This window comes from Heterodontus francisci, chromosome 4 (assembly GCF_036365525.1).
Source record: "Heterodontus francisci isolate sHetFra1 chromosome 4, sHetFra1.hap1, whole genome shotgun sequence".
Taxonomy (NCBI): domain Eukaryota; kingdom Metazoa; phylum Chordata; class Chondrichthyes; order Heterodontiformes; family Heterodontidae; genus Heterodontus; species Heterodontus francisci.
The window spans coordinates 168,281,318-168,294,740 of NC_090374.1; the positions used below are offsets into that span (position 1 = coordinate 168,281,318).

At 45.9% G+C, this 13,423-nt stretch overlaps 1 protein-coding gene across 5 annotated transcripts in view; it reads right to left on the bottom strand.

The window, feature by feature from the left end:
• LOC137369373 (endophilin-A1-like) overlaps positions 1-13,423 on the bottom strand; it is a 201,514-nt gene that overhangs the window by 24,352 nt on the left and 163,739 nt on the right. For all 5 annotated transcript variants that reach the window (XM_068030487.1, XM_068030492.1, XM_068030489.1 and 2 more), the window contains one exon: positions 10,211-10,354. In XM_068030487.1, the coding sequence (XP_067886588.1) occupies positions 10,211-10,354 (144 nt within the window). The remainder of the gene's footprint in view (positions 1-10,210; positions 10,355-13,423) is intronic.

The window sequence follows — 13,423 nt, forward strand, 5'->3', positions numbered from 1 at the left end:
CAGAAGAAATAAAGTGGAAAATGTTTGAGGCAGGCAGGAACAAACAGTCTTTGAGTTCAAACTCTCTGTGGCTAGTTCAAAAGACCCTGGAGCAGCCAGTTAGTCATGTGACCAGCAGGTCTAACCGATTCTGGATTGTATCACCTTAGCAGTCTCTGGAATGCTCCTCTTATATACAATACCTGGTGATCAAGATCCATTGTGGGTTGAATGTGTCAAGGAATGGTCCTTTGCCCTTCCAAGCACCGTCTGTTAATATGCAAATATATTTTCCAGCCACAGCTGATTTATTTAACAAGTCATTTCCTCGCTCCAGCAACAGTTTAAAATCAATGTTCATGACAAAATTAATGTGCCTCATTCTTGGCAGGTGGCGGCCTAGCATGACATCTCCATACCCAACGGAATGAAATGCGCTTTTTAAAGAGAGCATTGCATTAAAAGGGTCGAGAGAGAAAATATAAGATAAAGGGGAAAAACACGCGTCTCTCTCTCTCTCATTCATTCACATTAATTCATAAATCTTAAAACTGCCGTTCCCCCCCACCCCACCCAACTTTTTGGCATCCGAGTAAATGTGTTTTTTTAGGGGGATGTTTTTCTTCAGTTTGCCAATTTCCATGGCTGCCTAGAGTCTTGGAGATTGTTAGGTTTAATTAGCCCTAAGTTGGAATTTTTTTTTCTCAGGAGAGTCAATAGTGGGCGGGTCTATCCTGAACTCTCCTTCAGTGGTCACACAAAGGCTTTTGACTTTGGGGGATGGGTGGTTCTCTTTGGTTCTGACTGTGGGGGAGGATTCTTTGCTAATCTCCCTTTTGTCCTCAGGGGCATTCCTGCCTGCAGGTATTGTGCAGACTCTACTGCACTCCCCTGTGGCACTTTGACTAGGTGAAGCATCACCCTCACAGTTTCTCTGCCCCCTAGAGATCTTTCTTTGTCTCAGCAGGTTCCTGTAAATGCTGTTAGTAACTCTGGTGGGGTGCATCTAGTGTCTGCATTTATGGAGGAGGATGTGGGGTCCAACATTTCCCATTTTTCGGGGTTGGCTGCCCGGACAGTAGGGATTTTCATCCGGGATTCCTCGCGGACTTCCTTTAACCAGCCGTCTTGGTCACCTTTTTCCCTTCTCCTTCTAAACTTTTGCCAGTCTTGTGCCTGCCTGTCCCCTTTTGTTCTCGGCGGGGGTCCCTTACAGTTCACCAGCCCTCTGCTGGAGGGTCCTCCTAACACCAGTACAGGACTTTGGGGTGCAGGTTTCACTGTAGGTTGGGGTTTCCCCTCAACCTTTTATGTGGGCTTTGGTCTTTCGTATACCAGCATGTTCAGCCACTGTAGTCTCGTGGGCCCTTCTGAATATTTCTCTCCGGTAACTCTGCAGTACCACTAACTGGTGAACCACTGTCCACTCCTTGCCCTCAGGTCTGTGAGGAGAATTCCATTTCCTCATCAGTACCTCATTCTTTAAATGGTAGCAATCAGGGACTCCCCCTGCTTCACTTTCAGACTGGGCAGCCTGTGCTAACTCTCTCAATAATGGGTCAGCTCGCTGAGCCTCACCTAGGGAAAATCCATTTAATTCATGCCCTGGGTCTCCTAACTTTCCAAAGAAAGTCTCAGATAGATAGACCTGGTCATTTGCCTACAGTGCTAATTCCGTCTCCTCTGGGGGAGCAGGTTTGATCATGACCTGATCCATTACACATTCAGGGAAACTGCAGAGGTTCGTCTCCTGCCACGGCCCAGTCTCTCTGACCTCCTGCGGTCTTTCTTTCATTACTGGGGGCCTACCACCTTCACCCCCACCCCTCCGCCAAATCATTACATAGGAGCAGGTCTACCCTGTCCACAGGCAAACTCGGGACAATCCCTATGGTCACCGATCCCGAAACTAGGTCGACCTCCAGGTGCACCTGGTGTACAGGTACAGGCATAAACTGCCCTCCAATACCACTCACCACCATTTTGGTGTTCATTGCATTCTCTGGGGGAAAGGTCAGGCCTTTTCCCAGTAAAAAAAGACCTAGTGACCCCTGTGTCCCTGAGAATTATATGGGCTCGCTTGCCCCTCTGGAGGGGTATGGGGTTACTTTCCCTTCAGACACAAAACCCTGATAGCCTTCAGCTTTTCCTGCACTGCCCATAGTAAGCTTCCTGGGTTGCACTCTTACTGCAGTTAAAGCCACAGTTTGTTCTACTGTGCTTTCCATCAGGTTCATTCTTCACTGAGTGGGTGTGCCCTGATTGACCCTACAGGTTTTCCCTTTAGTTTCCAGCAGTCAGCTTTTAAATGCCCTGCTTTATTACAATGGAAATACACAGGTCTCCGTGTTTCGCTCCTGCTCATAGCACGTTCCTTTTTGGCTAGAGGAGGATCCCCTGTGTCTCCTGCTTTTCTTTCTCTCCCAGGACTGCCTGGGCTCCTATCACCTTCCCACCCTTTTTCCTTTTTGGATTTGTGGGGGTGACTAGGAATGGTTCTCCCCTTAGGAAACTGACTTATAAACTAAAGCAAACTCATCAGCCAGAATGGCTGCTTGCCAGGCTCTCTGAACCCACTGCTCCTCTACATGTGTCATTATGGGGAGTGCGAAAGAGTTTTTAAATTCCTCTAACAGAATTACTTCTCTGAGATTCTCATAGTTGAGCTATAATTTAAAAGCCCTCAGCAACTGGTTAAAAGCCAACTTCTTAATTCTTTCAAACTCCAGAAAAATTTGATTAGCTAACTTCTTGAGGGTTCTAAACTTTTGGCAATAAGCTTCGGGTACTAATTCATATGCCCGAGGATAGAATTTTTGGTCAGTTCATAATTTGATGAACTCTCATCTGGCAACAGAGAATAAAACTCATCGGCTTTTCCAGTTAGCTTGCTTTGTAATAAAAGAGCTCAGATCTCATCTGGCCATTTTAGCTGCCTTGCCAGTTTCTCAAAGGACACAAAACATTCTTCTGCACCCTCCTCATTGAATTTTGGAATTACTTGAGCTAGTTTTAATAAGTTTGTACCCAGCCCTGAATTACGCTCCTCCATATTGGCAATGCTTTCACTGGGGTTACTCTGTTGCCCCTTAGTTAACTCAAGCTGCTTTAGTTCTCTTTCTTCGCATTCTTTCTGGAAGGTTCTTTCTCTTTCTCCCTCTCTCTCTTTTTCCTCTAATTCAGGTTTCCTCTGTTCCAATTGTATCTTTGCTAACAATACCCTGTCAGAGTCAGCCTCCAACCCTGTTTCTGCTTCTTTTCAGATTCAAGGGATAAATGGTTGGCCACTAGCCTTAGGAGTTCAGACTTCCTAGCCTTGTCACATACAGTGATCCCACACTGCTCAGCCATTTTCCTCAACTCCTCCATAGAGAGTTCTTTTAACTTATCCCAAGTTACTTCACCCTGGCTTGGGGAGCTACTAGCTTCAATTACAGACATGTTAGTATTCAAGCACACACAACCACAAGAAAACCTGTATTGAAATCTTGCTTTTTTTTGATTGGAACAATTTGGCTTCCCACTTCCAATTTCTCTCGTTTGTCTTTGGGTAAACTCCAGGACGGTAACCCCCAAATTTCTGGTATGACCCGGTGAGAAAGAAGTCTAGGGTTCCCTTTCAGCCTTCACCTGGTCTTACTGTAACAGGATTTAATTTTGAACACATCGTGTTTTTATTCTCCCTTGGTGAATCCTTGTTCACCGCTTTCCAATTATAAGGCAAATAAACCAGCACATACAGGTTTTCTTAGGTTTAAAGAAAAGAAGGTTGATATTTATTAAAATTAAACTCTAATTCAGTTGACACCTACGGATACATGATGTGCCCACACTGGCATGCATACTCGATACACACATGCAAATAGAAACAGAAAAGAACAGAAGAGATAAAGCGGAAAAATTCTGAAGAGTTTTTGTTATAGTTCTTCACCCTCACTGTAGAGTCCTTGATTGCAGGTAGACAGTTGGATGTATTTTAATAATTTTTCTATCTGTTAACAGTCTCTCACATTTCAGCCTATCCTGGTTGCTAAACTGGTGCCTATATTAAAATGTTATCATCTGTAAAGTACAAAATGCAAAGACAATTGAGTTGATGAATAATAGGGATAGCACTGACTGTGACAAACAGTGAAATCTGGCCATAAGACCACCTTTGGGACTGACTGTAGCTAGGTCATTAGTGACTTTATAGACCTGTGGTCTCCTAATACCAGTTCAAGCCTGGGTCATTCAGTTGCTGTTGTGGTAACATTAGGTACTCATTATAGATGGGCAGTCTTCTCAGACAAGTTTCAGCATATTCTGGATGGTTTGAAACTAGCCTGTGAACACAAAGGGGGCATGGAATACTGAACGACAAATGTTTTTATTTATTCATTCATGGGATGTTGGCATCACTGTCTAGGCCAGCATTTATTACCCATCCCTAATTGCCTTTGAGAAGGTGGTGGTGAGCTGCCTTCTTGAACCGCTGCAGTCCTTGAGGTGTAGGTACACCAACAGTGCTGTGAGGAAAGGAGTTCCAGGATTTTGACACAGCAACAGTGATGGAACGGTGATATAGTTCCAAGTCAGGATGGTGTGTGGCTTGGAGGGGCACTTGGTGTTCCCATGCATCTGCTGCTCTTGTCCTTCTAGGTGGTAGAGGTTGCGGGTTTGGAAGGTGCTGTTGAAGGAGTCTTGGGGAGCTGCTGCAGTGCATCTTGTAGATGGTACACACTGCTGCCACTGTGCGTCGGTGGTGCAGGGAGTGAATGTTGAAGGTGATGGACAGGGTGCCAATCAAGTGGGCTGCTTTGTCCTGGATGGTGCTGAGCTTCTTGAGTGTTGTTGGAGCTGCATTCATCCAGACTAGTGGAGGGTGTTCCCTCACACTCCTTATTTGTGCCTTGTAGATGGTGGACAGGCACTGGGGAGTCAGGAGGTGAGTTACTTGCCACCGAATTCCCAGCCTCTGACCTGCTCTTGTAGCCAGTGTTTATGTGGCTGGTCCAGTTCAGTTTCTAGTAAATGGTAACCCCAGGATGTGGATAGTGGGAGATTCAGTGACAGTAATGCCATTGAACATTAAGGGGAGATGATTAGATTCCCTCTTGTTGGCGATGGTCATTGCCTGGCACTTGTGTGACGTGAATGTTACTTGCCACTCATCAGCCAAGCCTAGATGTTGTCCGGATCTTACTGCATCCGGACACGGGCTGCTTCAGTATCTAAGGAGTCATGAATGGTGCTGAACATTGTGCAATCATCAGCGAACATCCCCACTTCTGACCTTATGATTGAAGGCAGGTCATTGATGAAGCAGCTGAAGATGGTTGAACCTAGGATGGTTGAGACCTGAGAAATGCCTGCAGTGATGTCCTGGGACTGAAATGATTGACCTCCAACAACCACAACTATCTTCCTTTGTGCTGGGTACAACTCCAACCAGTGGGGAGTTTTCCCCCTAATTCCCACTGACTCCAGTTTTGCTAGGGCTCTTTGATGCCATACTCGGTCAAATGATGCCTTGATGTCAAGGGCAGTGACTCTCACCCTGTCCACCTTGGCATACATCTTGGTATATTCCAGACTATGCAATGGTTCTCCTGTTTAAATAAATGCACCAACAGTTGTTGATACTGGAGTCACAGAATCTGAAATGTCCTGTTTACATTTACCACATTCTCTCCCCCAACTACCCTCACCGCAAATTAAAATGACATGCTAATAGAGTGTGTTTGAGTGCAAGTCGGTGTGTGAGTGAGTGTGTGTATGAGTGTGAACGTGAACGTGAGCATGTGAATGTGACCGTATGGGTGAGACTTGAAAAAAAGATTTTGAAAAACCAATCTAATGTGTGTATATATGAGACTGTGTGTGTGTGTTGGAGAATGTGTGTGTGCGAGTGTGTGTGTGTGATTGCATGTGTGAGTGTGTGTGTGTGAGAGTGTGTGTATGAGTGAGTGTGTGCGAGTGTAAGAATAAGTGTGAGTATGTGTGCATGTTAATGTACGTGTGTGCATGAGTGAATGTGTGTGTATATATACGTGTGAGCATGTGAGTGAGTATGTGTGTGTCTGTGAATGTGTGTGTCTGTGAGTGTGTGTATCTGTGAGTGAGTGTCTGTGAATGTGTGTGTCTGTGAGTGAGTGAGTGTGTGTCTGTGAGTGACAGTGAGGGTGTGCATGTGAGTATGTGTGCCTGTGAGTGAGTGAGCGCGTGAGTGAGTGAGCGCGTGAGTGAGTGAGCGCGTGAGTGAGTGAGTGAGCGCGTGAGTGAGTGAGTGAGCGAGTGAGTGAGTGAGTGAGTGAGTGAGCGCGTGAGTGAGTGAGTGAGCGCGTGAGTGAGTGAGTGAGCGCGTGAGTGAGTGAGTGAGCGCGTGAGTGAGTGAGTGAGTGAGTGAGGGTGGTATTTTATGCATCTTGCGGCGTTTCCGACGGCAGAACCAGAAGGTGGCAGCACTTCCATTTTCGCCCTTTTTGCCATTCCCACACAATTAGAAATGTAAATTTATGTTCTGGCGGTGGACACGGGAGACACGTGCAATCATGCGACAGGGTTGGCTTTTCATCAGTGTCTCCTGCTGTCATTCTTCAAAGCACCATTAATGGCACAGCTATAAAGCATTCCACATTGCATGCATGGAGGATCAACAACCTGCCCAGTCCTTAATCATCTTCAGAAATTTATTAATATTGCCTTATTTATTCATATTTTTCCCCCACTCATCCGTTACAGTCTCTCCCACCCCAACACCAAGTCCCCTTTATATTTGACTCCTTTCACCTCTCGTTCCTCCTCATGCAAACTATGTCTGCGTTGCATTGCCAGGTTGTGCAGTGCATAGCAGACTACGATTATTTGTGAGACCCTCCGTGGTGTGTACTGAAGAGTCCCTGTGGACCAGTCAAGGCAGCGGAAGCGCATTTTCAACAAGCTAATGGTGTGTTCAATGATGGCTCTGGTGGATGTGTGAGCAGCATTGTATCGCTCTTCTGCTGCACTTTGGGGATGCCACACTGGTGTCCTTAACCATGTCCAAAGTGGGTAACCCGTGTCACCCAGTATCTGGCTGTCAACTTGGGCTGGTGCTTCAAACATTCCCAGTATTTTCGAATTTCGCAAAATGTATGAGTCATGACAGTTCCCTGGGAAGCGAGCACAGATCTGCACGATTTTTCACCTGTGATCACAAACTAGTTGAATGTTCAAAGATGAAAGCGTTTGTGATTCACAAAAGCAGCGGGCTGGTCTCAGGGAGCTCTAATAGCCACGTCAGTGCAGTCGATCACCTCTTGCACTCTAGGGATATGAGCGATGGCGCTAAAGGCCACCTTGCTGCCTGGCTGTCTTCGTCTACTGGGAAATAGATGCAATCACCGGCACGACGGAATAGGGCATTGATCATCTTGTTTATGTACCTATGAGTTGCAGCCTGTGAGGTATCACATATGTTGCCTGTTGAGTCCTGGAAAGCACCGCTAGCAAAAATATTGAGTGCCGCATTCACCTTGAGAGCAACTGGCATGGGGTTCCCACCAAAACCACATGTTTGCAGGTCATGCTGAATGAGCCCATAAATTTCAGTAACCATTTCACATGACATTCTCAGGCATCTCTGGCTTTGCCTCTCAGACATCTGAAGGTAGATTGTTCTTGTCCTGAGGATGCGCTCATGCGTCAGCGCCTGTCTTCTATGATGCCTTCCCTGGATGGCATCATTCTGAGCAGCCTCCCCCCTCTTGTGCTGCCTGCTGCTGGCATTGCAGTATCAGCCGCTGAGCAGGAAGAGCCCTCCTCAGTCACATCCTCTCCTCTTGTCCCGAGGCAGCAAAAATATTGGGTGTATGAGACCCTTGTCCTTGCAGCTTTGCAACTATTATAATGAGGTAAGCATTAAACTTCAACACTGTTTTGCCACAGAGTTCAACCATTGAAGTAATAAGCAGATTACTTGTATGCGTCTAACATTGTGCACAGCCTAAAATCCTATCCCTCCATCATTGGTCTCCTCTCACTTCGATTTGCAATCCTAGAATGGCCACGTGGTTTACTGTCTCAATTGGAAAATGGTGCGTTTTACAATTGAGGTGAGTTTTCCCACCTTCCACCTTTCAGCCTGACCCTTGACTCACCCAACATTACCTTACACCTTCCCTCTGTGATCCTTGAACCTTCCCTACTTACCTTGACCAGACCATTATTAACTTGCCATCCTTCCCCACTGTTCCTACACCCATCACCATCGATATGCCCACTCTGACCCTTGATCCTCCAGTTTCCCACCTCAATGTCATTGCCGAGTCCCATTCACCTCCCTATGATTTAATCGCAAACCCAAACCTAAGTCTAGACCTGTCCCCCTCCTGGTGACTGAGATTGTTCCCTCCGCAAGCCTGAGTTCACCCCATAGGACCCTGACCTTGGCAGCACTCACTCCTCTCTTTAGGTCCATCATGACCATCACATTCATTATCAGGTCTAAACACCCCCCACCCCCACCATCCAACATCAGAGGCAAAAACACCTAGTACACACGCTGAACGCTAGACCATTCCCTCTCCCACACCTCCACCCATCCGAGACCCCACCACCATGCCTTTCCCACTTCCCCCGCAATGCAATCGCCCTTGCTGGGTCCAAGCCTGGAGCCAAACATCTTTTCCATTGTTAGCCTTCCTTGTGCCGAAGAGTTCAAGAAAGAAAACCACTGACCTCAGACAAAACTGCACAAAGCCAACTGGTGCACGTCACCTTTAAACGAACGTGAACCAGGTGCCATGGGATTGCCGTGCGCTGCTGACTTAATCTGGAAGGTAGGACTGAATTTGGAATATTTTGACCATTCATACTATACAAATATATTGAAAGCTGGAACTCGCCACAGGACTGCATGAACCCCGATCGGCCGCAAACATGCTGCTGACTTAATCTCAAAAATAAAATCTGCTGTCGGGCAAGCGAAATATCACCTCCTGCCTAATTAAGTCACTCCACTCATCACGAAAGTCACTCTTGGAGGCCTGTAAAATTCCCCCGAGTGTGTGTGTGTGTAAGTGTGGGTGTGAGAGTGTGTGAGCGTGAGTGAGTGTGTCTGTGAGTGTGTTTGTGAGTGAGTGTGTTTGTGAGTGAATGTGTCTGTATGTGAGTGTGTGTGTGTCTGTATGTGAGTGTGTGTGTGTCTGTGTTAATGAGTGTGTATGTGTCTGTGTTAATGAGTGTATGTGAGTGTGTGAGTGTGAATGAGTAAGTGTGTGTGTGTATGGGTGTGAGTGAGTGTGAGAGTGCATGTCAGTGAATGTGTGTGTGAGTGTGCGTGTGACTGTATGAGAGTATGTGAAGGTGTGAGTGTGTGTGAGTATATGTAAGTGCGCATGTCAGTGAGTGTGTGAGTGATTGTGTGTGTGTGAATGTGTGTGTGTGTGTGTGAATGTGTGTGTGAGTGAGTCTGCTTGTGAGTGTGTGTGTGTGCATGAGTGTGAGCGTGCATGTGGGTGAGCGTGTGTGAATGAGTGAGAGTGTGCATAAGTGTGAGTGCGCATGTGTGAGTGTGTGTGTAAGTGAGTGTCTGTGTGAGTGTGTCTGTGTATGAGTGAGTGTGTTTGTGTGTGTGTGTATGTGAGTGCGCATGAGTATGAGTGTGCTTGAGTGTGAGTGTAAGTGTGTGAGTGTAAGTGTGTGAGTGTGTGTGTGTGTGAATGTCAGTGAGTGAGTGAGTGTGTGTGTGAATGTGACAGTGAGTTTGAGTGTGAGTGAGTGTGAGTGAGTGCGTATGTGCGTGTGTGAGTGAATGTGTGTATGAGTGTGTGTGAATGTGTCTGTGTGTGTGTGAGAGAGAGTGTGTGAAACTGTGTGTGTGAGTGTGTGTGAGTTACTGTGTGTGAGTGTGAGTGAGTGAGTGTGTGTGTAGGTGACTGAGTGTGTGTGTGTGTGTGTGTGTGTGTGTGTGTGTGTGTGTGTGTGTGTGTGTGTGTGTGTGTGTGAGTGAGTGAGAACATGAGTGACAGTATGTGAGACTGAGTGTGCGATTGTGTGTATGTGTGAGTGTGAGTGTGTGCATGAGTGACTGTAAGCGTTAATGTGTGCTTGTGAGTGAGTGTGTGAGTGTGACTCAGTGTGTGTGTGTGAGAGAGTGAGTGTGTGAGTGTGGCTGTCTGTGTGCATGTGTGTCTTAGTGTGTCTGAGTGTGTGTGTGTGTCTGAGTGTGAGTGTGTACACCTGAGCTACTGGATTAGGTACAACTCACCAAAATTTGATTCATCACCAAGTTCCTTTCCAAACTTGATCATACTTTCTCCCAGCAGTCCCTCAGCCTGAGGATAACCTGGTCCTTTCTCCTGCCCTCGAATCTTCGACATAGTGTTGATCATTGTCAGTTTTGCTCTGGAGGCTAAATACAGAAAAAAACAGGAAAACAAAGAACACAAATCATTCCATTTTCCTAAAATCTGACATTTGGATACAGACCCTGGTGGTGAAATTATAAACATCTCTTAATACGCATATATTTATGTACATCCTATAAATGGAGACCAGAGAAGATCATGTCCCCTATTGTCACATCACATTACAGGGCATAGTCTCAGGAGATAAAAACAGAAAATACTGGAAATACTCAGCATATATAGCAGCATCTGTGGAGAGAAAAGCAGAGTTAACGTTCAGGTCTGTGACCTTTCATCAGAACTCCCAATGTAGAGGAGACCGCATTGTGAGTAGCGAATACAGCATACTAAATTGAAAGAAGTACAAGTAAATCGCTGCTTAACCTGAAAGGAGTGTTTGGGGCCTTGGATGGTGAGGACGGAGGAGGTAAAAGGGCAGGTGTTGGATGGTGAGGACGGAGGAGGTAAAAGGGCAGGTGTTACACCTCCTGCGTTTGCATGCGAAGGTGCTGCAGGAAGGGGACGAGGTGTAGGGGGTAATGGGAGGAGTGGACCAAGGTGTCGCGGAGGGAACGATCCCTTCAGAATGCTGATGGGGAGGGGAGAGGAAGATGTGTTTGGTGCTGGCATCACGCTGGAAATGGCGGAGGATGATCCTTTGGATGTGGAGGCTGGTGGGGTGGAAAGTGAGGACAAGGGGAACACTGTCACAGTTCTGGGAGGGAGGGGAAGAGGTGAGGCCAAAAGTATGGGAAATGGGTCAGACATGGCTGAAGGCCCTGTCAACCACAATGGTGGAGAATCCTCGCTTGAGGAAAAAGGAAGAAGCGCTGTTGTGGAAGGTTGCATCATCAAAACAGATGCGTCAGAGACGGAGAAACTAGGAGAATGGACAGCCTGCTCCTTTAAATCACTGGCTGTCCGCGTTCTTCTTGAGTTGCTGTTGTTCAGTTTCTAATTAATGTTTGCCAACAAATGTAGGTGTTGTTATTTTTGGTCTTGTTTGATCTGGTGGGAGTGGTGTTAACATCTTCTGATGTGTACATTCCTGCCAAATAGTACCAGGTTACCTTGTCAATGGCACAGATAGTGTTCTGTATTGCGGTGGTTAGAGGAGTATACTGTCTTTAGTTGTATATCGAGTACGGCTGTTGCAGCATGCAGCCTGTGGTACAGATGGTGATATTGACTAGCAATGGGGACTGGAGCTGGTTGTGATTGGTTTTGTTGGAAAAGGATATGCAACTTTAGGTATACATGGGCGTATGACAACAATGAAGCATTTGTGTCTTGTTTTGCTTTGGTAGTTGTCATGTTAAATCCCGTTATTATATATGCATTGCCGTTATTAGATTAGATTAGATTAGAGATACAGCACTGAAACAGGCCCTTCGGCCCACCGAGTCTGTGCCGACCATCAACCACCCATTTATACTAATCCTACACTAATCCCATATTCCTACCAAACATCCCCATCTGTCCCTATATTTCCCTACCACCTACCTATACTAGTGACAATTTATAATGGCCAATTTACCTACCAACCTGCAAGTCTTTTGGCTTGTGGGAGGAAACCGGAGCACCCGGAGAAAACCCACACAGACACAGGGAGAACTTGCAAACTCCACACAGGCAGTGCCCAGAATCGAACCCGGGTCCCTGGAGCTGTGAGGCTGCAGTGCTAACCACTGCACCACTGTGCCGCCCCTTATTGTATATAAGGGGTGAGAATTTCTGCAAATTCTGCCAAGGTTACAGCAGGATATTGGGAGAAACCTGTCAGGAATTGCAAAGGAGTTTAACAGCTAGCTAAAACCAAATCTTGAACCAAGCCTACAATGTTAGATTGTGCATTATTTAAAAGTTATTGACAAAGGCTTAACTCTCTGAGCTGCATTTAAAAAAAAGATTTGTCTGTTTGAGGAGTTAGGTGGCAGGATGTTAAATAAAATATGTAACTATATTATATGCCTGTTGTGTTTTTGCTCACTAACTTTTATAAAATAAAATGGTTTAATATTTTACACTTAAATGAGGAGTGGTTCAGTGCTTTTGAAGACTAGAGTGCCATCTTTTGGAGACAACAGGATACGTCCCATAACTAAAAGCAACTATCAGACTAGATTTTCTGTTTGCTTTCCGGGCACATTATTGAAACCATACCTAGATCTCGAGGCTAGGATAGATATTCTCAAAGGTATGGCAGTCGACACTTGCCAAGGAGAGTGATCTAAGATAGGACAGCTAAAATAATTTAGAGTAATAAGATTAGAAAAGACCCAATAGTAAGCTGACCTCTTCTGCAAGGGGGAGGGATGTGGTCTTGGAGAAAGATTTTCACCAGTATTGGCCACAGGAGTGCATGGTCTGCAAGCCCATATATAGTGAGGTGAATCTTTACAGGGGTTCTCCCGCTTGCCCGCTGTAACTTTGGCAGCAGAAACACAGAAACCCCGGAAGAAGAGTATCAGTGGGCATTGTGTCATTTCCATGGGCTCCTGTGGCTCTGCTGTCAAAGTTAGGGCAGCTGATCAGCCAAATCCCAGTGAGAATTCTCCCCCACTTTATTTATTTACACTCATTCTTCAATAGAGGAAAACTTTTCTCAAACCTCGTAGCAGAGTTTTACCTGTGCCTCTTGCTGAGGCGCTTCAGTTAAGGCCCACTAGCACTTGGATCTGCTTATTGAGCATGTGTCAATGTTAACTCTCTTTTTCCCAAATTGTTTCTTACTGACATGCCTCCCTTCCCGCCTTTCCCTCTCATTCATATCAGGGACACATACTGGTCCTTAAACCCAATTCGCTATAGTTGATTGGATATATGATCTAGCTTGTTTATTTTTCCACCTCAAGCTGCACATCTTGCCCATCAATATAAATACACTGGCCTCGATCTTATCCAAGACACTGTCTAACTTAACTCTTCCATCATCATTGCTGCTTTCTTCTACATATCTCTGCTTCCACAAGTAGATTCTGAATCAAGTTACATTTTTCATATAAAACACAATTTAAACTAGTTTGAGCTCAGGACTAGACATCAGGTGGTATCTGTGGGAGGCACGAGTTGGA